The sequence below is a fragment of the Serinus canaria genome, chromosome W (assembly GCF_022539315.1).
Source record: "Serinus canaria isolate serCan28SL12 chromosome W, serCan2020, whole genome shotgun sequence".
In the NCBI taxonomy this organism is placed as follows: domain Eukaryota; kingdom Metazoa; phylum Chordata; class Aves; order Passeriformes; family Fringillidae; genus Serinus; species Serinus canaria.
The window spans coordinates 11,242,833-11,266,722 of NC_066342.1; the positions used below are offsets into that span (position 1 = coordinate 11,242,833).

At 43.7% G+C, this 23,890-nt stretch overlaps 1 protein-coding gene and 1 long non-coding RNA gene across 4 annotated transcripts in view; one reads left to right on the top strand and one right to left on the bottom strand.

The window, feature by feature from the left end:
* Nucleotides 1-17,594, bottom strand: part of LOC103824691 (zinc finger SWIM domain-containing protein 6-like) — a 307,908-nt gene extending 290,314 nt beyond the window's left edge. For both annotated transcript variants that reach the window (XM_050986336.1, XM_050986335.1), the window contains exon 1: nt 16,943-17,594. In XM_050986336.1, coding sequence (XP_050842293.1) covers nt 16,943-17,471 — 529 coding nt within the window. In that variant the 5' untranslated portion in view covers nt 17,472-17,594. The remainder of the gene's footprint in view (nt 1-16,942) is intronic.
* A 37-nt stretch (nt 17,595-17,631) lies between these two features.
* LOC127060990 (uncharacterized) lies at nt 17,632-21,685 on the top strand. 2 transcript variants are annotated; one of them, XR_007780350.1, is made up of 2 exons: nt 17,632-17,842; nt 17,988-21,685. It is a non-coding gene; the product is annotated as an uncharacterized LOC127060990 (long non-coding RNA). The 2 variants fall into 2 exon arrangements; XR_007780351.1 differs by having other exon boundaries at nt 17,700-17,842; nt 17,968-21,685.
* The last annotated feature ends 2,205 nt before the right edge of the window (nt 21,686-23,890 follow it).

Below are 23,890 nucleotides of genomic sequence, written 5' to 3' on the forward strand. Positions count from 1 at the left end.
TGTATAACTTCACACCTATTGCAGCAACAAAAACTATGCGAAGGCACAGCTAGTGGCACATTCATCACTCTACAAAAATTGCTCCAACAACAAAATTGCCTCCCAACAGAGACTGGAAAGTCAACCATAGGACGTTACCTGCTGTCTTTTGGGAAGATGAGAGATGAAGGTCCAAAGAGGAAATTACAGCAAGCAGCTTCCGCCCATGCACCCAGAGAAAGCATTCTTAAGCTGGTGTGAAGGTATTTACATAATGCTTCTGGAGGACTTTGGAAAGGATGGCAAGTACAAGTCAGGATTCCTTAACCAGTTCTGCAAAATTCTGAATTTGTGAGCAAGTTTGTAAGCAAAGAACTAGGTAAGTTCTGTTTTATGGTGATAGACTCTTTTTCACTCAACCCCAGAGTTGCGATGAGAACATCCACTGTGAGCTGTCTGTTCCATTAAAAACCATCCATCTCACTGTGTTTTGTTTGGCAGGTTTGAGGAAGCTCGCTCAACTGTAGGACACAAAATACACAGGCTCTTAAATGCCTTTCCAATAAAAATGCTTTTTGACACAGGCAAAAAAAAAAAGTCTTCCCCAGATTAAAGACAAAACATACTTGGTTACAAATAAAATGTAACTGAAAATACTTTTTTTAGACTAACCTGAATCTGTGTCACAATCTTGAATTTGTGTAAGCATAATAATTAAAGTACATGCATCCACCAATAGCAGATGAAATAATTTAAGAATTTCATTAATATAAAAGAAACATAGAAGTACTGGTACTCTCCTCTTCCTTTCCTCAGGTCCTATTAGCCTTCAGCCTTCCTGGGATAGTATTTCTTACACTGAATATAGCTTAGCCAAGCTTCAAAACAAAATGCTTTTCTTTTATTTGACTGTGTTTAAAGAACCTCTTGCATTACTCATGGGGATTGTTCTTTTTCCTAGTTGTTAGCTTCATGTGAGCAACAAAACTGCATATAGCTCAGTATGATGCTCTGAACAGCCAGTTTCTCCAACTGTATGCCTTCAAAATAGTAGAGGAAGTAGGGGTAGAAATGAAGGGGTTAAAAGGAAGACAGCCATGAAAAACTAATAGGTATAAAACCTGAAGGACTGATATACCTGACTGCTCTTCATTCACTAAGGGGACAAGAGTTCAAGCTGGTACTTTAATAAACCTAGCTTGCAGAAATCATGGTCAGTTCACAAAAGTATCACATTAAACACCTGTGATCAGCCTAAAATATAATTTGACAGAAAGGAGGCATTTAATTTTAGAAGACTTAGCAGCACAGCAATGGAACAGGAAAGACAACAGACTAAGAAATTTCCTCATTTCAGGAAGGTGAAGTGTTTAGTTTAAAAGCCCAGATAAACATGTACAATAAATACTACCAGCAGAAGTTAGGAAGGAAACTAGATGCTTTAATTAGTGTTGGAGGTCATGCAGGATCCTTTCTAGCAGGTGATAACCAAAAGATAAAGTACCCTGCTATGTACAGCTTAAGGACTCAGTCTCTCACCTATGCATATCTTAAAAGAGTCTGACAGCCAAAATCCTCTAGGCATACCTGTAGGAGGACTCTAGGAAGTGAGCAACCCAAATCAATCCTTCCACATCAAAAAAGGCTACTGTTGAAAGCAAGCCTTGTTGATAAGCTGTAATTTCTCCCAGTGCACGCAGTTGAGGAAACCAAAGCATTCTATCTCAGACAGGTCTGCATAAAACTCCGTTAAATGTCTCTTTACCATAAAGGGAAGTAATTTTTGTCCTGAAAATGGACTCATTTGCACTGTGCAGTGTTCAACAGGGCTTCCAATGCACTTCTTTCCTCCACCAGTTTTACGCAAGCTTAGTGCTGCTTTTAACCACTGGGGTAGCATGGTAGGGGAACTTGTCCCTTGGACAACGTGTTATAACAAGAAAAAACACTATGGATGAAGAAATGTGGAAAATGGCTCACTCATGCAGACCCAACACACATCATAGATCAAGAAAAGCCCATGCTGCCATCTCTGGAACAATCAGGCCACCACCTTTTGCCAATAGTGAACTTCCAAGCACAGCAGCTTGGTCTCCTTTCCCCAGGCAGCAGTCAGAGCTTCATGATCACTTGAAGCTAGTCTAAGTGTGACTGACAGAGAAATGAGTCCTGCACTTCTCAGTGCCCTCCTCTTGTAATCTACTCTCCCTTGAATCAACAGTAGCATTTTTTTTTTTTGGCCAATAAACCACTTCCTAGAAGACAGAGAGGGAAGAGTGATAACACTGCTAAATTATTACTGGAAATACAATTTCAACTTCTCTCAAATTAAAGGTGTATGGCTTTTGTAGTTCATAATCTTTGTCAGGCAACCTAAGGTTACCAGCCTTAGAAAGATTAGGTTTATATTTTAGCTTTAAACTTGTGTTTACAAAGACCAGAGACTATTGGTCGCAGCCTTTGATCAGCACACCACCTTTATGACACAATCTGGGTTTTGTAGGCCAGCACAACAGTCTCTGAACAGCTGACACACAGAGCTCAAGTTAATGGAGGCCCTTTCATCATAACACCAACTCCTAGTACCTGTATCACTGCACCAGCATGACCATGTCAGGGCTAATGAGCTGTAACCACCACACTGGACACTGCAATTAGACATCTAGACCACATATTGCTAGGAAACCTTACAACAGCCTCCTTCTCACAAGTATATTCATTTTCACAGGAAAGCAAACTGAACAAAGGCCTGGTAGTGCTTTTGCCCATATAAGAGGAGCCACTCAGTGCTGAGAGCAGGGTGTAATGGTACTGAGCTCGGCAGGGGATGAGCCTGTCAAAAATCCCTCCAACCTATGCTGAACATGTTGCTGGCAACTTATACTACTTGTACCCAATTGCTGATGGAAGATTAAATTGCAGGCTACCTCAGCAGTAGTCCCACCACCAGCCCACACTGCAAACATACCCTTCCCACTGCACTTCAAACCAGCATCAGATGGCAGGAACTGCATTATAGTTAGATTTGCTTATTTCATTATACCACACTCCCCCATCCCCAGGTTCAGAACATTCATTTCCTTACCAAGGTCGCATGCAATGCTATCCCTTCCAAGCTACCTGGCCTAAAACACAGCTACAGATAATAACCCACCTACCAATAAAACTACATGTATGCAAGGCTAATATAGACTTCTTTTTACACTCATGCTACTGACTCTTTCACCTCATTCACACATATAACTTCTGCCTGAGGTGTTTGTGTTATATCATAACGTCACCTGCCCCACCTCATCTTCTCACTCACATTGCCAAATAATTGAGTACACTGAGGTCCTTGCCTGGAATGCTATTCTACCGTTGAGCCTTTGCTGGTTCTAGTGCAGTGCATCACACTGGGATGGTTCTCGCCAAGGTCCCTGGTGGAAAGCTTTTCTGGGAATGTTTCAGGACTGATATTCCTTTACCTTTCAGTGCTTCTATAAATTGACAATTCCTCTCCCAGAACTTTTGACCTTTACTGTCTTTTGTGACTCTCCTTTTACTTCCTAAAAATTACAGCTTAGTGTCTCATTGCCCATCCTCCTATATTTCCTTCTTTCAGTAAATGTTTCTCAACACTTAATCTAAACTTCATTTTGTTATTCAAGGAGGGAGGGGAAGATGGACCTCATAACAGGTATGATTCACTGAAGTGCATGGTCATGATTCACAACTCTTTCCACTTATCCAGGCTAACATTGCATTCCCCATCCTTATTTCTAGGTCAGCACAACTTATAGCCTTGGGGAAAAAAAAAAACGGGGGAAAAAAACCACCTCAGTTTTTCTCAGGTCTGGGTATCACAGATATTCACTACTATGAAGGGGGGAAATAAAAGATAGAAAACACATACCTCGTCTTTTTAAAATTAAGCCATTTATTGACTGTTGAGAATTAAAACACAATTTGACTATACCTTATAATAAAATGAATTTCATTACATTCTATGATCTTATCAATGCACATTTAACTTTATGAATAAATCTGTTTCCAACAGTTGCACAAAATGAAGTCACTAGCTCTGTTTTACCACTGTAATGATGGAGTCTTCACCATGATCCAACACAAAAAGCTTCTGCTTCTGATAAAATACAGTTCAAGAAACACCCTTCAATTACATAGAAAGTCAGTGTCTTCTGAGAAAGTGTGTATCTGACACACAAAGGAAGTATTTATAAAATTTAAATTGGGATGTAAGGTTAAAAAAGCAAGCAAGAAAACACCGACTTCATAACTTTAAATGTATTTTACAATTTCAAAAGCTACAGGACAGCTAAATTACAATTTGGCAACCTGCTTTCCATTTTGAAAGCTTAGATTCTTTCCTACAAAATGAAACAATCAGCTTCCATGCCTTCGCTAATACCCATTGAGAGCAGACCATGTAAAGGGGGCAGTCATTCAGACTATAGCCTCCTTAAATATACCTCCTCAGGGATCTACTGAGCTCTTTGACCTCTACCTTATCTCAGGCATCACAACTTGCCTAGCTCTTTTCCTAGCCTGTCATCTATAAACTCAGCATTTTACTATCTCTCTTCTCTTCAAATATATCTTATTCTATGAGCCAAACTCTTGTTTAATCCTAAACACTTCTTCACTCCAAACAGCCACTTACATGTATCATCTACATAACTACCTAAAAATTAAGCCTTTAAATTATTGACCGAATACATGACAATGTAAAGTTTGATCACTGAAAACTGCCAGTAAGACTAAGTGGTATGCTGCTTCTAGAAGTATAATTAATCAAGTTATTCTCAGCTTCCTCATCCCATCAGACCACCAAGGCATCTGTTACATCAAGTCCCATTCATAGTCACTGCCTACTATTTATGCATTAGTAGCCCACTTCACTGAAGCCACCTCTATAAATTCATGCATTTGGATTTGACCAAGAGAGCTGCGTGATGGCTCTCTCACATAACACAGCTTCAATAATAGAGAGCTAAAAACCAGTTACATATTTTGTCATACTCCTCTCTCTGCTCTAAAAGAAGCAAAAGCGAAGAACAGCCCTATAAAACTAGTCCTATACTGGATGCTCCTGCATTCACTTCAGACTGAAGTTAAAGATGGCTGGTTCACAGATGCCTCAGTCAAATGCATTGAGGGTAAATGGAAGTACAGAGCAGTTGCTCTTAACATTCAGACAGGAATGGAAGTAGTAGAAGAAGGAATGGGAAGTGCACAGGTGAGAGAGTTAAAAACTGCATTGCTGGCACTAAAGGAAAAAGTAAAAATTATATATGTTGATTCTTATTCATTCTGGGATGGTGCCACACAGTGGTTGTGTCAGTGGGAAGCATTAGATTGGCAAGTGAATGGAAAAGAGGTTTGGCAGAAAGATGATTGGAAGTGGTTGTTGTCACAGGCTCAATCCCAACAAATCTACACAGGATGTGTCAAAGCTCATGTGAGTGATCAAGCCTTATAGACTTATTGGAATAACAAAGTGGATCATCTGACAAAAATTAAAAAGATAAAAGTTGATCAGTTGAAAGATCCACAGCATTGGTGTCACCGACATGTTTTATGAAAAATCCTTTCCTTAGGATTTTTCCCCTCCTGAGAAGCTGAGAGGCCTCAGGAACAAACTGTAAACAATTCTTATCTGCTGCTGTGGAATGCAACAGGGGGAATCTGTGATTGGCCTCATCAGGCTGTTTCCAATTAAGAGCCAATCACAGATCACCTGTCCGGCCGGTCTCGGTCTGAGGGAAGACTTTGTTATTTCATTCCTTTTCTATTCTTAGCTTAGCCTTCTGATGAAATCCTTTCCTCTATTCTTTTAGTATAGTTTTAATATAATATCTATCATATAATAATAAATCAAGCCTTCTGAAACATGGAGTCAACTTTCTCGTCTCTTCCTTCATCCTGTGACCCTTGTGGAAAATACCACACATTGGTATCGACTGGGTGAATGAGTACATTGTAAATTAGGGGATACTGGAGAGGAAGCTCTATTTTTTGCAGCAAAAAGCAGAGGCTGGCCATTGACCAGGAAGATGTGTAATGGCCTTGTCTCACAATATCCCCAGTGCCAATTGAGATTTGGACAGAATTATCCAGACCTGTCATAGCCTTTACATATCAAAAGTGACAAAACACTGTGGTCCACCTGGCAAATAGATTATATTGGACCTCTGAAGACATCTAATGGTTACAGGTACATACTAACAGGTGTGGAAGTGGTATCTGGACTGTTAGTTGCCACTAAAAGCAGACATGCTGATGCCAAAGCTACTATTTCAGGACTCAGTAACTGGTTTTCCAGTCTCCCTGTCCCAGACTCTATAAAGTGTGACAATGGATCACACTTCACCAGTGTGATGGTACAAGACTGGGCCAAAAGGGATGGTATCAAATGGGTTTTTCATACACCTTATTATCCCCAAGCAAACTGGATTGTGGAGCATGCCAATGGTTTGTTGAAACGCTTCCTTAGGCCACACAAATTTGGATGGGATAAAAGGTTACCCTCTGTGTTATATCAGATAAATAACTGATATGGACCAATGAGTAGCCCTGTTTCAAGAGCTTTCTTGAGTCCAGTGTCCCTTGAATCAGCTCCAAATGATAAAATTGAAGCCTTTCAGGACAACCTAAAGGTGGGCCAACCAGTCATGGTCAAACTACCCCAAAGTGAATTGTACCTATTACTCTAATGGACACTCAAGGACCATTAGCCTGGATGGCTACTGACTCTAATGGCCATCAACATAGAATCAGTTTCTGATTAATATTTTCCACATTCTGAACTAAGGAAATTAACCTACCTCACCCAGTGCACCTGCTGAGACAGACAGATATATAGATAGATAGACAGACAGACAGACAGACGGACAGATAGATAGATAGATAGATAGATAGATAGATAGATAGATAGATAGATAGATAGATAGATAGATGATAGGATATTTTACAGAACAATGTCTGGCTGCTCTTATCATTGTTTAAGTTTGTTGGTTAGGCCTTTCTAATAACTTTGAACATTAAAGTATATCCTCACCAACCAGAAGACTGTGTGTGCATCTGGACATGAAATAAAGATCTACTTAAGCAGAAGTAGAAAGGACTTTTGACTACTCATACCACTGTGAAAATTACAGCTGAAGACTTCTAAATCTTCTATACACAAATAAAGCCAGCTCTGGCCACAAAAGAACTGTACTGGACCCTATAGTAAACAGTAAATCCACTGCAGATAGATCTGCAACAGAATCAAAGACTCAAAAATGAAACACATTAAATGTTTCTTTTTGTGTGTGTTTTAAGAGAAATTTTTCCGATATTGCAGCATGGTTATTTGTTCCTGGATAAGTCAACCATGCTAGCCGATCCTTGCACCAAACAACTGTAATAGCAAGTATAGTTACATTAATGGTTGGTTTATGGATTTTATTCCAAATTTGCAAAATAGGGTGTAACAGAATGTGCAAACCTGAAAATAAACATTTTATCTAAAACCGAAAAGGTCTCAAAAGGATGGCTGGCTACTCAAGCTTAATTGGTCTACATGGTGTTAAGAATCTTGATCAGTATTTTTATTGTACTAGATAATTTAAAAATGTTTTACCAAATAGGTTTATGAATAGTGATTATTGCATTTTAATGTCATCTAACTTCCTTTCAAAGACTGTTACTGTTAATTCAATTATTAAATATGCATCTAAGTTTTCCACAAGCACTGCTTTGAGATGCTTGTGCCTTCTCTCTAGTTGCCACAGAGATTGGAAAAGATTACTCCCTGACTTCAGCTTGGGAGGCCACACAGAACATCATGATTGAGAAATCAGATTTGTATTCTATACAGCAGAAAGTCAATAACCAATCTGCTGAACTCTTCCAGTCATTACAGAATCACTAGGTTGGAAGAGACCTTCAAGATCATCGAGTCCAACCCATGCCCTAACGCCTTAACTAAGCCATGGCACCAAGTGACACATCCAATCTTTTTTTAAACAGATCCAGGGATGGTGACTCTACCATCTCCTCGGGCAGACAATTGCAGTACTATATTACCCTTTCCATAAAAATCTTTTTCCTAACATCCAACCTAAATTTCCTTTGGCACAGCTTAAGACTGTGTCCTCTCGTTCTGTCAGTTGCTACTTGGAAAAAGAGACCATCCCCCACCTGACTACAACCACCTTTCAGGAAGTTGCAGGGAGTGATAAGGTCACTTCTGGGTCTCCTTTTCTCCAGGCTAAACAACCCCAGCTCCCTCAGTTGTTTCTCATAGGGCTTGTGCTCCAAGCCCCTCACCAGCCTTGTTTCCCTCCTCTGGACATGCTCAACAGCCTTCCTAAACAGAGGGGCCCAGAACTGGACACAGTACTCAAGGTGCAGCCTCACCAGTGCCAAGTACAGGGGAAGAAGGACCTCCCTGCTCCTGCTGGCCACACTATTCCTGATACAGGCCAGGATGCCGTTGGCCTTCTTGGCCACCTGGGCACACTGCTGGCTCATGTTCAGTCAGCTGTCAACCAGTACCACGAGGTTCCTTTCTGCCTGGGCACCGTCCAGCCACACCATCCCCAGCCTATAATGTTGCAGGGGGTTATTGTGGCCAAAATGCAGGACTCAGCACTTGGATTTATTAAACTCCATCCCATTGGACTCTGCCCATCCATCCAACTGTTCCAGGTCTCTTTGCAGAGTCCTCCTACCTTACAACAGATCGACACATGCTCCCAGCTTAGTGTTGTCCGCAAATTTACTAATGGTAGACTCAAGACCCTCATCCATGTCATCAATAAAACTATTAAACAGAACTGGTCCCAGCACTGATCCCTGAGGGACACCACTGGTGACTGGCCAACGACTGAATTCACAACTTCACCACCAGTCTCTGGGCTGGGCCTGGCCATCCAGCCAGTTCTCAACCCAGCAAAGAGTGCTCCTGTCCAAGCCGTGGGCTGCCAGCTTTTCCAGGAGTATGCTGTGGGAGACAGTGTCAAAGGCCTTGCTGAAGTCCAAATAGACAACATCCTGTCTTTCCTGTATCCACCAGGCAGGTCACCTGGTCATAAAAAGAGATCAGGTTGGTCAAACACGACCTACTCCTCCTAAACCCATGTTGGCTAGGTCTGATACCCTGGCCATCCTGTAAGTGCTGCATGATGACATTCAATATAAACTGTTCCATTACTTTACTGGGTACCAAAGTCAGACTAACTGGCCTATAATTACCAGGATCCTCCCTCCTACCCTTCATGTGAATGGGCATCACATTGGCCAGCTTCCAGTCATCTGGAACCTCACCAGTGAGCCAGGACTGTTGGTAAATGATGGAGAAGCTCATCTGCCAGCTCACTCATCACCCTGGGATGGATCTCATCTGGTCCCACAAATTTATGAACATCCAAGGGGCTCAGCAGTTCTCTGACTGCCTCCTCCTGGATAACAGGGGGACCATTCTGCTCCCTAACACCATCCACCAACCCAGGAGGACAGTTGTCCTGAGGACAAGCTGTCTTTCTGCTAAAGACCAAGAAGAAGGCATTTAACAGCTCCACCTTCTCCTCATCTGAAGTTACTAAATTCCCTCCCCCATCCAGTAGAGAACCGAGGTTGGTCTTACCCTTCCTTTTGCTGTTAATATATTTGTAAAAACATTTTTTATTATTGTTGGGGGTTGGTTCTTTTCTTTTCATTACTTGTTACTTGTGGAATTTTTACCCATTGAGTTGCTAAGAAGCACTGACGGCTGGGTGCTTGAGATGGCTGGGTGCTTGAGATGGCGGGGAGAGGGAACTCCTTTGGTTTTTGGGAGTTTCTCTGCGGGGGAGGGCAGAGATACCGCGAGAATGGGGGCAGGTAAAAAACACGGGGGTTGGGGGGCAGCCGGGCTCTCTCGCTCTTTGGCATCGGAGGAGGACGGCCAGGCTGTCCTTTTCTGCGAGGAGAATTCACCAGCACCGCTGGAGCTCAGCCCTGAGGGACTGATCACTATCTGCTCATGTGCCCCTGGAATCTTAAACTTCCCCTCTCCCTGCCCTGTTCAGAGCCGGGCCGCCACTGCCACGCCCCTGGTTTTTTCTTTGGTACTGCTCTGGGTTTCTCCACGTTGTAGCCCGCACCCAGTCCCCACAGTTCCAGCTACCATGAAACTTCTGATACACCTCACCCACCAGCCCGGGACTATTGCTCATTCCTGCCGGCTGTGACAATAACTGCACCAAAGGGGGAGGTGCCTGCAGTCGAGAAGACTTACCAGATCCCTGGTTCTGTTTGATGGTAATGCCATAGTTATTGTTGATTTGTTTGCCTTGTTATACATAGTAGTAAAGAACTGTTATTCCTATTCCCATATCTTTGCCTGAGAGCCCCTTAATTTCAAACTTACAGTAATTCAGAGGGAGGGGGTTTACATTCTCCATTCCAAGGGAGGTTTCTGCCTTCCTTAACAGACACCTGTCTTTCAGAGACAATTATCCTTCAAAAAAGTTGCCAAATGAGGTTTGAACTGAGCTCTGGCCTCCAATTTTTTTTCTACATGCCCTAGCAACTCCCTTAAATACTTCCTGAGATACCTGACCCTCCTTCCAAAGATGATACATCCTCTTTTTATTCCTAAGTTCCTTCAAAACTTCCTTGCCCATCCAGGCTGGACGTCTGCCTTGTTGACTCATCTTTCGGCACACAGGGACAGTCTGTTCCTGTGCCCTCAATCTCTGTTTTGAAGCACGCCCACCTTTCCGGGACGCCTTTGTTTTTAAGGGCTGCTTCCCAAGGAACTCTCTGAATAAGTCTCCTAAATAGGCTGAAGTTTGCTCTCCAGAAGTCTAGTGTGAAAGTTTTACTGATGGTCCCCCTTATTTCACCAAATATTGAGAACTCTATAATTTAATTATCACTATGCTCCAAGTGGCCTCCAACCACCACATCTCCCACCAGCCCATCCCTATTTGCAAACAACAGGTCTAACATAGTCCCTCCCCTGGTGGGCTCACTCACTAGCTGTGACAAAATGTTGTCCTCCACACACACTAAAAACTTCCTAGATTGCCTCTTTTCTGCTGTATTAAGTTCCTAGCAGATGTCTGGTAGGTTAAAACCACCTGCAAGAACAAGGGCTGGTGATCCTGAAACATCCTCCAGCTGCTTGTAGAATAAGTTGTCCACCTCTTCTTCCTGGCTGAGTGGTCTATAACAGATTCCCAGCAGGATGTCAGCCTTGTTGGCCTTCTCCTGACTTCTTACCCATAGGCATTCAACTTCATTGTCCTTAGTTTCAATACCCATGGAATCAAAAGACTCCCTAATATAAAGGGCCACCCCTCTACTTCCTCTCCCTTTCCTGTCTCTTCTGAAGAGCTTGTAGCTATCCAGTGCAGCCCTCCAGTTATGCGAGTCGTTCCACCATGTTTCTGTGATGGCAACTACATCATAGTTTTGCTGCTGCACCATGGCTTCCAGCTCTTCTTGTTTGTTACCCAAAGATATTGTAACCTAAAGATTGGTTTCATTAACTCTTCCGCCTGGATCCTGGTTTGCATCACATATTTCTTGCAATTTTTGAGACTCAAGGGGTAGGGAATATTCTGATGTACACAAACTGGTAACATCATTGGTAGGATGACTTCTTTGGATTGTCCCCAATGGCAACAGGCATTCTGAATTTAATGTTACACCCTGTTGTTGCAATATTTTTATTATTAGTTAAATTCTAACTGATTTCTATAATAACTTTGTATGTTAATGTTTAACATATAACTCAGCTAACACTTTTTCAAACCACATGAATTAAGAAAAATAGTAAAACTGAGGAGATTGACCTATCTCAACAATGTACTTATATGCATTGGATGCTTTTATAGCTTGGAGGCAAGAGGTACCTGTACTACCACTTCATGAGGTAAAGATGATTGACTGAAGTCAAGATGTAGAGTGTAGCAGGACACCCTGCCCTGGATGCTCTGTCATGGAATATGGTCAAGTAGAGCGTGTCACATGCCAGTTTTGGTGTTGAATTATGCTAAAACCAGTCCAGCTCAGCAACCAAATCAACATCCTGATAGTGAGGCAAAGATTTGGCAGATGAGCTGCTAAGCTGACCTGGTGACATATGACTGGCAGTCATAGCACTTCACACTAGAAAAGTCCAGCCCACTTTCATATGGTCAGGTTCTAACATTCCTCCTTGGAATGTGTGTATGAAGTTTCTTCCCTTGGGAAGGGGACACTCCCCAAGGATACTCCCTGAGGTAAAGAGACCTGCCCACAAGTGTTGGTATGGGTGAGTTAAATCAATCTCTACTTAATATTTGTTTCTTTTTGCTAGCTTTAATATAATTGCTTTGATATAGTGGACTATGCTATACACTTCTAGTAGTTTTAGCTTTTATACTGTGTAGTATAGACAAAAGATCTTAAACAGAATTATAATCATTTCTCATAATAAATAATTCATTTTATATAAATATATCTGATTTGTCATCTTTAATCCTGAGGGGAAAAGTTACTTAAACCATTGACAAAGTCTGGGGCTAAAACTGGATTCAGCTGTACCCTGACTCCTCTCTAAGAAGTTTAGAAACCAAGGAGGTCCTCTCTGCACCTTGTGGCTCAACAGCAGGGCTTCTCCAGTAAACGTCATCTCCACCCACGACAACCTCCTAAAGAGCACAGAGAGCACACAAGCATCAGTTGTTGGCATGGCAACTGTCCCAAATTCAAGAATTGCTACATACCAAAATATCGAATCATATACAGATGTGTTAGTTTTGCATGGCCTGGTTTTTGGTAGTGGGGGAGCCAGAGAGGAGGCTTCTGTAAGAAGCTGCTGGAAGCTTCCCACCATGTCCAGCAAAGCCAATCCCTGATGGCTCTGAAGATGGACATGCTGCTGGCCAAATCTGGGCCAGAGAGGTTGGTAATGCCTCTGTGATAACATATTTAAGAAGAAAACCAAAACAAAGTGGGGCACAGTTTTAATTCCAGCTAGAAAAGAGGAGGAGGTGAGAACATGTGAGGGAAACAACATGGCTACACCAAGGTCAGCAGAGAAGGAGGGGGAGGAGGTGCTCCAGGCGCCAGAGCCAAGATTCCTCTGCAGGCTGTGGTGATGACCATGGTGAAGCAGGCTGTCCTCCTGCAGCTCATGGGGGTCCACAGGGGATGCAGAGATCTACCCGCAGCCCATAGAGGAGGTACACTGGAGCAGGTGAATGCCTGGAGGAGGCTGTGATTCAGTGGGAGACCCAGTGGAGAGGTGCCCCTGCTTCCAGTCTGGAGCAGCCTGTCCTTGGAGGACTGCACCTTGTGCAAAAGTGACCCACACCACAGCAATTTCAGGAAGACTGCTGCTCGTGAGATTGGAACCATGTTGGAAAAGTTCACAGAGAACTGTCTCCCGTGGGAAGGGACCCCATGTTCTCACAGTGGAATGACTCCTTTCCCTGAGCAGCAAAAGAAGACCTTGGGTGACAAACAGACCAAAACCCCTATGCCCTGTCTCCCTGCACTGGTGGGAAGGAGGGAGGGGTTTGGGGAAGAAAAGGTGTTTTTAAGCGCTTATTTTACTTCTCATTATCCTCCTATGATTTTGTTAGTAATAAACTCACTTTGTACTTTTAAGTTGAGCCTGTTTTGCCCTTGGAGTGTTTTCTCCCAGTCCTTAATTCATGAAGCTTTCATTAAATTTTTTCTCTCCTCTGTCCAGCTGTAGCAGGGGAGGGTGAGCAAGCGACTTCTGTGGGTGCCTGGCATTTGGCCAGTGTCAGTCCACGATGGAATACCTTTCCTAAACTGAAAGCAAACTTTGAAACTGATTTCTTGGGAGCAAGGAAAGCCTTGAATTTAAGGGGAAAATTAAATGTGAGAAGCATGAAAACTGACCTTAAACAAATGATGAAAAACTTTGTTAGGTCAACCCAATTTAAATTTTTCTATTAAAAAATACTCCTTGTTTTAAAAACTATGATAGGAAGAAGTTTACAATTCATTTTCTCCTTAAAATAACTTTAAAAATTCTAGTGCTGACCAAAAATTAAGGCATGTTATTAAGGGCATTGTCCAAATGCCTTTTCAACAGTGACAAGCTTGGGGCATCAACCACCTCTGTAGGAAGCCTGTCCCAGTGTTTGATCACCCTCTCAGTAAAGAAATGCTTCCTCAGGTCCAGTCGGAACTTCTGGTACAGCTTTGAACCATTCCCATGCATACTGTCACTGTATCCCAGGGAGAAGAGGTCAATACCTCCCTCTCCATTTCCTCTCCAAAGGAAGCTGTAGAGAGGCAAGTCACCCCTCAGCCTCCTTTTCTCCAAACTAGACAAACCCAGAGCCCTCAGCTGCTCCTTATAGGACATTCCTTCCAGCCCTTTAACCAGCTTTGTTACCCTTCTCTGGGGGCAATTCAAGGACCTTCACATCCTTCTTAAATTATGGGGCCCAGAACAGTACCAGAGGGAAAGCTGCACCAATGTTAAATACAGCAGGAACAATGTCCCATGTCTGTTTGAAGCATTTGGGCAATGTCCTTAAAAATACAACTGACATGTTTCATATCACCAGCTTCCACTATTTTTGTGCAGCCTTCCAAAATAGGCCCATATAAGGTACACAAATAAACAAAAAAATTTCAAACCCAAACCCAACTGAAATATTTTCAGTAGTAGGTAGAGCATTTTAGAATGCAGTTAAGGAGTACAGAAGCAGCAGTCAATACTTCAGTTCTATTTATGCATATTTTCTTTCTCCACATTGACCCTTCCCAACATTACTTTCTTTTGAAGCTATTAAAAAAACACTTTTTTTTTTCATTCACAACTACTCATTGAGGCCTATTCCACTGCTTGAAAGCAAGCAAAGCTAAGCCCACACTTGGTGTCCTAAAAAAGATTGCATTCATTTTTATCACCCCTTTGCTTTATTTTCACAGTGAATTCCTAGTTTAAATGTAATCAACTAAGATACACCTCCCTACATGCACTTCTGCCATTCCTCATTGCTTGCAAAGAGTTTCAAGTGCAAGCAAAAGGGAAAAAAAGTCTCAGCACTGCCAGTCAAACTAAAAAGGTCCTACTTCTGGTTTTGCCAGTCCTGAGGAACCACCAATGCACCTCAGACCTCTTGAAAAAATGAGAGAAAGCCAAAACATTAAACTTATTAAAAAGTTAATTAAAAAAAAATCCTAAAGAATAAAAAAAAGTTTAACCCCCCCCCCAAAAAAAAAACCCAAACAAAAAAACACCACAAAAACCCCACTCATATCTAAAGCTGAAGTCCACCTAGGCAGAAAGGTGCTTAATCCAGGAACAGCAAGAGATTCCCTTCAGAAAGTAGAAGGCAAGTTTGCAGGCTGCCCGCGAAGTGAAACCCGCTGCGGACAAGGCCGTCGGAGAGCCCAGCACCCTCCGACCCCAAGCCGAAGCACGGAGAGGAGGGATGCCACTATAACTCGGCACAGCTCAGCGAATAATGGGCGAGCAGCTGCCGCAGTCAACGCACCGCCAGAAGACAGTCCGGCCCAGCACAGGGCGGGACAGAAGGACCGGCCGCGTGGAGCCGCCGTCCCGCCCTGCCCCAATTGTCGAGCCGGCAGTGAGAAGCGATAAAGTCTTTTGTCTGGCTTTCCCTTTCGGTGGGAGGCAGAAAACCGATGAGAACATAAACGTTAAAATGAGAACAAAGTGTCCAGTCGCCGCCTCCAGCGCGAGGCACCGCCACACAGCAATACCCATAGCGATGTGTACAGTAATGCGCCCGGGCCGCACAAAGTGCAAGAGCAGCACCCTTGGCGAAAGTTTCCTGGGGAAGCCATAAACCATTTCCCCACAGAGCCACCACCACCCCAACGGGGCCTGCTTGCGGGTGGGGGTAGTAGCTCACACACACACGGCAAGGCAAAACCGCCCCGCCCCCCACCCGTAGGGATGGGGAGTACCAACCTCCAGTGCCCTTTAAACAGAAGTAGGAAGGAATTAACCGGGGGCACCAGCTCGCAGAGAGGAAAAAACAGTGGAAGGCGGCGGTCGCTTCGTGCGGGAGCAGCAGCGGAAGGGGGGAGGGAAGTATTGCTAAAGAAGAAGAGCAGCAATTTTCTCCACCTCGCCGTTGTCACGCAGGGGCTCATCCTAAAGTAATCCATGAGCCCCTCCGCGCCCGAGCTGCAGCAGCTCCCCACCGTCACATCCACTTCCCCCGCTCCCCCCAGTGGTGAGGCCTGAGCAAATCGCGCCTCCACCCTCTGGCTCGCCGCCGCCCTAGAAATGCCTTTGTTTGCAGCTTTCCCCGCACCACACCCCCACTCCTAGAGGCCCGCAGCCTCTTTTAATTCTTTATTTTGGATCGAGGCACCTCCCGGCCCTTTTCCTCCGTCGTCTCCCTTCTGCTGATTCATTTCAACCAGCGGTTGTGAAGGGGGGGGGAGCGGAGGCATCTCCTTGCTATTGTGACTCGGGGTATTGTCATCACCCGGATTGCCAAATGTGGGGAGCTGGAAGGAAGCAGAGCCAAACGGGATTACACACTCTGGATTACATGGAGCGGGCATAACGCGTCGGGAAAGTTAAAGGGACAGGCAAAGGGCAGCGTGCCCAACTCTCCTGTCAGAGACCGGGCCGGCCGTTGGCGTCGTGGATACGTCACAGAGCAGAGCGAAGGAGTTATTCCGTGTTCTGTATGTGAGGAGGAGGAGGAGGAGGAGGAGACTGGTAGAGGAAGTTGCCCGGCCCGAATTACAGCCTGAGAGTGAAGGCCGCACCGCGGGGAGAGCGGGAGGAGGGGGAGAGTAGCAGAAACCAAGGAGGTGGGGTGGCTCCGGCCGCTGGGCCGCGCAGCAAGAGGCGGCTCCCCCGATAATAGGTGGGTGACGCGTCAGGGGGAGACCCACGTCTGAGGAGACCAGCAGCGCTCTACCCAGGTGGCCGTAGCCCAGCTCCGCAACGCGGTCCCGGCCGGTAACTCACCGACTTGCAGGACATTATCGACATAGCCGCCATCTAGCAGAACGATGCCCCGGCGAAAGGGCAGGCGGTTCTCGTCGACGGCGGCGGTATCCGCGCCCCCACTGGGCGCGGTACCGCCAGCGGCCCCCCCGGGGGCGGTGGTAAGGTCCTCGGCGCCGGTGTTGAAGGAGGAGTACATGCAGATTTCCCTCTCGCTGCGGGGGAAAGACCAGTAGACAATCCTGTGTTGCACCGGCTCTGGGATCCGTTCGAACCGCTCTTCCACCTGCTGGAAAGGCCACTTCTCCGCCACCTTACGAGCCGCGATGTCCAGCAGGGACTCGGGGCTCTGGGTCTTGCCGAGCGGTAGCAGCCCCAGAGCGGCAGCGGCAGCAGCTACAGTAGCAGTTGCGGAGGAGGGTCCGGCGCAAAGCACCCCACTGGTGAGGCCAGCGCCGCCTGCCCGTTGGCCTGGCCTGCTGGCCGAGCCGTAACCAGGTCTACAGCAGAAGCGCTTAGCGGGGAAAGGGAATTGACCACGCTCCGCCATGATCGCACCGCTTCTAAGCGGATAGCGGAAGTGGGTATACCGTATAAACAGCACCAAAAAGGCCGCGAACCACCCCTGGGTCACGCCCCGTCTTCCTTTACATGGCCGCAAGGGGCGGTACCGGCTGCTCGCCTACGGTTGGGGGGCGGAGTCTTATCCAAATCGACGCCATAAACGTAAATAGAACGGCCCGAGGAAAGCTTGAGCTCTGCGTAGGTGGGGGATGGTGTGCATGCTCCTGTCGCAAAAACGCTGTGCTGATGTATTGGTCGCTTTCTTTTCCCCCGATATCACGTGTGCGAGTCTGAGGGCATCTTTCATGCCTGGTGGGAAGGGGGAGCGTGGCTGATGGAGGCCCTCTCTAACACCATGTAAGGAATGGAACACGGGGGTGGGGCCGTCGCGGTCTCAACCCAGTCACCTCCGCTGGGAAAACTGGCGGGGGTGAGTTAGAACTGTGCCCCGCAGCCGGAAAGTATAGTAACGACTGAGGCAGCCACTCTCGTCCACATAAAGGTGGGGGCTGGCCTGCTTCAAGCGTCTTTCCTGGGGGAAGAGAACGACGACCGCCTTTCACCGGAGCACCGCGGAAGTTGGGGGCTGCTGGGAGACAGCAGAGGCGCCTCGGAGGGCAGGTAGAAGGTGCTTATGGGCGGCTCCATGTAGGGTTGAGTGGCCTGGCCTGGGCTCCTGCCTCAGAGGCGGGCTGAAATGGGCGAAGCTGGGGTGTTGCTGTCGGGGTGCTGCTCTTCTGGGGTAAGATCTGGGGTGGCTGAACCCACGTGTTCCTGCAACAAGTCCTTGAGGCAGCTCAGTAAGATGCGACCTGCATTTCCTTTTTATTGGAGACACTACGGTATCTATGGCCGTTGGGCCGCGGGGTGGACTCCTGTCCATAGGGTGTCCGACGTGTGCTGGCTCGCTGGTCGCGCGCGCGCTGTGGACGTGTTTGTGTGTAGACTGGTTGTAGCCTGGTGTGAGCTCCATGCAGCCGACTCGCTTCACAGGTCCGGCTTAGAGCCGCTCTGGTAGCCCAAGATGAGGGGCTCCGTGACATGACCCACGGTGAGTGAATTGAACGCTACTAACGCGTTGTGTTTGCCCTAGTGTTAAAAAGGTCTGTAAAAAGGCTGGTGTTGGCCATCTGTTCCGATTAATTTTTTTGCAAGCGGTGCGGTGCATAATGCTCGCAGTTGCTGCAGGCCATGAAGTGACAAGTATTCTTTTTGTTTTTCAGGATTCATAAAAAAAACATAGCAATATGTGGGATCATACCGACTCCTTAAATCAAATGGCCTTCCTGAAAAAAAAAAAAGCTGATTACCCTCAGTAGCAGGCTGAAAATAAGACTCCTGCATAGCAACTTGCAGTTGAAAACACTTATTCATCTTGCTTGAATGTAACAGCGAACAGTACTTGATAGTATATGATGCAGAAGCCGTCATTTGAGTGCCTAGTTGCTTCATTCACGTAGACTAGTTTACCCAGGAAGACTACGTTTTCTATGATGTAATGCAAGTGTTCATCTGGGAAATGCATAGTTGGGAGATGGCTCTATCAGGGAAATCAGCGAAAGAATATTAAGTGTGTCAGGTGTAAGATAAAAGAAGTACAAATAACATTAAGTTGACTTGAAACTTGAGATCTACTTTTTGTTTTCACCAAAACCTGAGGCTGCACCAATAGTTTATTCTTTTAACAGGTGTTTAAAGAGCTTTGCAGAAACTGTGTTTTTCATTAAAACTGGATGGGAATTTCAGTGAACTGTATAAGATTTGCAGACTGGTTTTTAGAAAAAGATCAAACAGAAAACCTGAATATTGTTTAAAATATGCAAGTATTTGCTTTTTTATATACTGCTAAGCTCATAGACAGTATCGTTGATTTGTCATTTAATAGGTAATCTTTTTACATCTAGGCAAAGAACTTTTTCTGCTGTCAGTTGCTTATATTAAGAAAATGGCTAATGGTTTTTAATCAAGGAGTTTAAATTGCAGACTACATACAGGGACTCAACTGTGTTCTGCAGAGTTCATTTTCTGTATATGCTATAAGGTATTTTTTATTTGGGATCATGAGATCTACCTTCTGAACAGGAAATGAGTATAAACTGATGTTTGTGCTTCTGGGTATAGACAGTACAAAACAGTTACTCTTGAGGTACCAGTTTTGTAAGTTCACAGATACCTTGCTGAGATATTAACTTGCATTTTCATAATTTTAGGTATATACTTTAGAAAGGATCTGCTGGATTTATAACTTAATTCCTACTAAATTTTGGAGGTATTTGGGAGCCTGAATGCTACAGACAAGAGATAAGGATGAAGCACTTTAATTTACTAATTATATGATACTGATTTCAGTATTTCTGAGAGCATATGAATGGAACATATAGCAAGTAAAAAATCAGAAATTAATGATTGCATGTGTACAAGAGCAGAGGAAACTTATATTTAATTTTCACCCCATCACTCTCTGTTAATAATTGTTCACATCCTAAAGTATTTTTTCTTCTATGTTATTCTAGCACTATTTCTGTTTTAAACAAGTGTCTAGTAAGTCAGTAAAAATGCTCTTCTAAATTGGGTAATGGCTTTTCTTTACCAGGTCTTAACCAGCTGCTGAAATAAATAAAAATAACACACTAATGCCACTGGAAGAATTCTTCCTGTCATAATAAAGAAGCTTTATAGTGAAAATTGAGATCCACCTTTTTAATCCATCTACTACTCAGCAGGAATGTCTACTTCCCGTTAAGTATGAATATTAATAGCTACACAGGATGCTCTTGAAGCATTTTTATTTCTGGGCTAGGGGTTACATGAAGTAGTGGCATCTTTGATCTTGAAATTCTGCCATAAGTACCAGGTATGCTTCTCCTTGGGCTCCCTCTGCACTAGTGTAGTTTCATAATTATTTGCAAATTATAAACTTTAGTCTCAAATTCCTTTGTCCCACTAGTATTGCCCCTTGAGTTCTTTTAACTTTCTGAAAGCCAATGGGAAGATATGTTAATTCCAGGGAAGACAGTAAAATGTATTAAAGCCATACCTAAACTATATTTAAATTTATAGTTAGTTTTATCTTTCAATGGATATTCTTGTGTAAAGACCTTGCTGAGCTGAGCATTCCTCTTTTTCTGCCTCATGGTTTTGGGAGGTCTGTATTCCAGAGCTATGCAGAGAAGAAGGAACAGCTGCAAAACAGCAACCTTGACTTGGTTAGCTTCCTGCACATAATCAAGGCCTGTTCTGTGAGCCTCTTGAAAAAATACTTGACCACCATTTGGTGAAATTGATTCTTAGTAGTGTTTCAAAACATTAGGCCACTTGCATGCATTTTTGCTCATTCTAGTAATACATACAGGGCTTAATCATTCTATTAGTTAAGGTAATTTAAAAGGAAGATCATATACAGCTGCACAGTTGTGTTTATATTAAACAAACCATGGTCTAAATGTAGAAAAATGGATTGCAGACAACCTAATGCTGGCCAACACTGTAGCAGCCTGAATTGCTGCTAGTAAAGTCCAGGATAAAGAAGCAAAAAGGGCCTTTGCATAATATCCACAGATGTTTAATTTAGCCGTGTGGTGAGATGTTCAGGTACAAGGCCCACACATTCAGGGTCCAGCTTTTTCCCTCCCCAGGGGAACCCCAGGGTCCACCTGGTCTCGAGGTAGTACCAAGATGAGGGCCAATCAGGGAATAGGGAGGGAGTGGCTCAGGGACATAGCAGCAAGGGAAGGAGCCAATGGGGTTAAACAGCTTTGAGGGAAGCTTCTTGTGTCTCCCTAATTTAGGGGATGCCCCCCCAGGGCCTCCGCAACACAAGTCACCCTGGTGGTAACAATTATCTGGAAATATGAAAACAAGAACAACAACCAACCGTTAAGAGGAGACATGGCATTTAAGCTGAACAAGAGTGCAAATTCATGTGCTGGAACAGTAGGGAGTTAGAGGTTAAGAAGAAGAAACTCAGGGAGGTAAGAGGGCTCTTAGAGCTTTAAGAAAATCATAACATTATTTACAGTGTTAGCACTAAAATAATCAAATACAAAATGACTGATTTGTCTGCTGAAATGGGTGATTTTAAAATAATAAAATGCATCTTTTTTGTGAGAAACAACTGCTCACTTTGAAAATTTAAAAAGGTTTATAAAACCTTGACAAAAATAAACCAAAAGGACTATATAAGGAAAAATTTGCAGCACTGGGAACTGCTCTTGTGGATACCACGTGGCCAGTTCATCTTCAAGATGGATGCTCAGTCTTTTATACCCCTGGGGGGGTTGCACCAGCCAGCCCTGGCCCCTCCCAAAGCCTGTCAGTCAGCTCTTCTTTACCATTTATCAGTGGAAACTGCTTTCTTGTAACTTGATTAGAGATCAGGTGTTGCCATGCCACACCCCCTTAGCAACAAGCTTTTCCATTCCCAGCTGCCCCATGCAAGGGACACATGTGCACGCCTTCTCTCTACCTGTCCTAGACAACCCAGACTTTCTGATGGCAACAATTCAGGGGGGGAAAGGGAACTATGGGGAGAACAGAGGACATCTAAACTACAGTAACATAATTATACCTCACTAAAGCTTTTCCTAATATTTACACAATAGTTATCCCTTAATTGCAAGAGCCAGTCATCTCATTATCCATCTATAACACTTTTTAACCTGTTTCTTTATGGGTTTTTTAGATAACTAAGCAGTTCTTATAAGAAAACTATAGGTTTTATGGATGCCAAATGTATTCTGTGATTTATCATTTGAAATTTTGAAAAACACTGCTGTAGATAATGGTAGTGAATATCACTATACTTTGCAGTGTAGAGCCTGGAAATTTAAACACAGGAAAAATGGATAGTAGTGATGAGTGTTGATGAAGTTATTGTCTTAAGATTGGTCAATGAAGAAAATGTGCTTGGTCAATATCTTTGGGTTTGCAATGTTTTCTTAAATAGTTTCATTTGTTATGTTCAAAAACTTTTTAATTTAAGGAGTTTAAAATAGAATGTTTGGCTTTTAGTAGCCTTTAAAACCAAACACTCTAGAATAAATATTGCCAGCTGTTTAGAGTCTCTCTGTTAAAGTGAAAATAAACCAGAAGCAGCGAATGAGCCCTTTCAAAGTGCAGGTTTTTATTCTAATTAAATTTCATGATCATTCTAAAATTGATGTCAGGCTAGAATCTAAAAGCATTTAGGAAAATGTACTAAAAATATCAAGTGTGCTTTAAGAGTATTCTACAATAATGAAAATATACAAACATTCTAATTCTTGACATTCATTTCTGTCCTCTGCCTTTTTGTGGCTTGAATACCTGATGTATGAAGTCATTCTAAGGTGGACTGAAGGAAAGGGCGTTATGTGTGCCAGTCCCAGAGATGTGTGAATTAAGGCTGCTCTGTGTTTTCTCAAGGAATTAGCACATTCAGTTTACATTTATTGAAAATAGACCCTGGGAATGAATTATTTCTTCCTTATAAGGATCCTTGTGCTGGGATATCTGTTGGGACAATTTAGCTCACTACTGAGTTACTAGGAATAAAAGCATCACCATTCTAAGTAAAATGATAACATGAAAGTGATTTCTGAAAAACATGTTGAACTGATTTAGAAGATTCAGAATTTCAAAGTAAAAAAGCTTTCCTAAACTTTAAAGGATTGTATTTCCTCTAATATGAAAATAAAAGCAAATTCGACGAAAACTTAATGTTTTAAAATAACTTCTAGGTATTTTTTCTCAGGTTAAACAGTTGCAAGATACTACTGTTTGATCTACTGTCATAAACACCTCAGCACATACAATTGTCTCAGTTTAGAGACAAGTTTATGAGAAAAACGCTCTGGAATGAGTGTATCCTTTAAAAAAGGGTTCCAACAATCCCTTTTTGCCAACAAGAAATTAATACTAGTGGATGAAAGTGAAAAAACCCCCAAGTGTTTATTGACAATGCCCACACGGCATAGGAAAAAAACCCTAATAAATGCTAGATATTGAACTGGCAGACCTTACACCCCCCCCCCCCCCCCACATACCACGAAACAAAAAAACCCAAAAAACTAAAATGCTAGGGAAAAAAAAAAAAAAAAACCCAAGGAAAAAAAAAACACAATGGCTGGCACGGTGGTGGGGAGAAAAAAAATGGCCCTGGCTCCTGTCTCAAGGGAAAAAAAAAAAATATAACAAAAGGTTCACGGCCCAGCTCGGGCAAAACAGATGGAAGCCTGGTAAATCGCTGGTGTTGGTCCCCTCTTCACAGCAAATTTGGTGTCCTTTCTCTTGCCGGATTGGCTTTTTCGAGGTCTGGGGCCGGGATGCAGGTCGCCTTCCCGCCAGTCCCTGGCCGACTCGTCTCCTAGCGATTTTTTCTCTCTGATCTCGGACCAAAACCAAACCGTCAAATTCAAGAAATAAGCC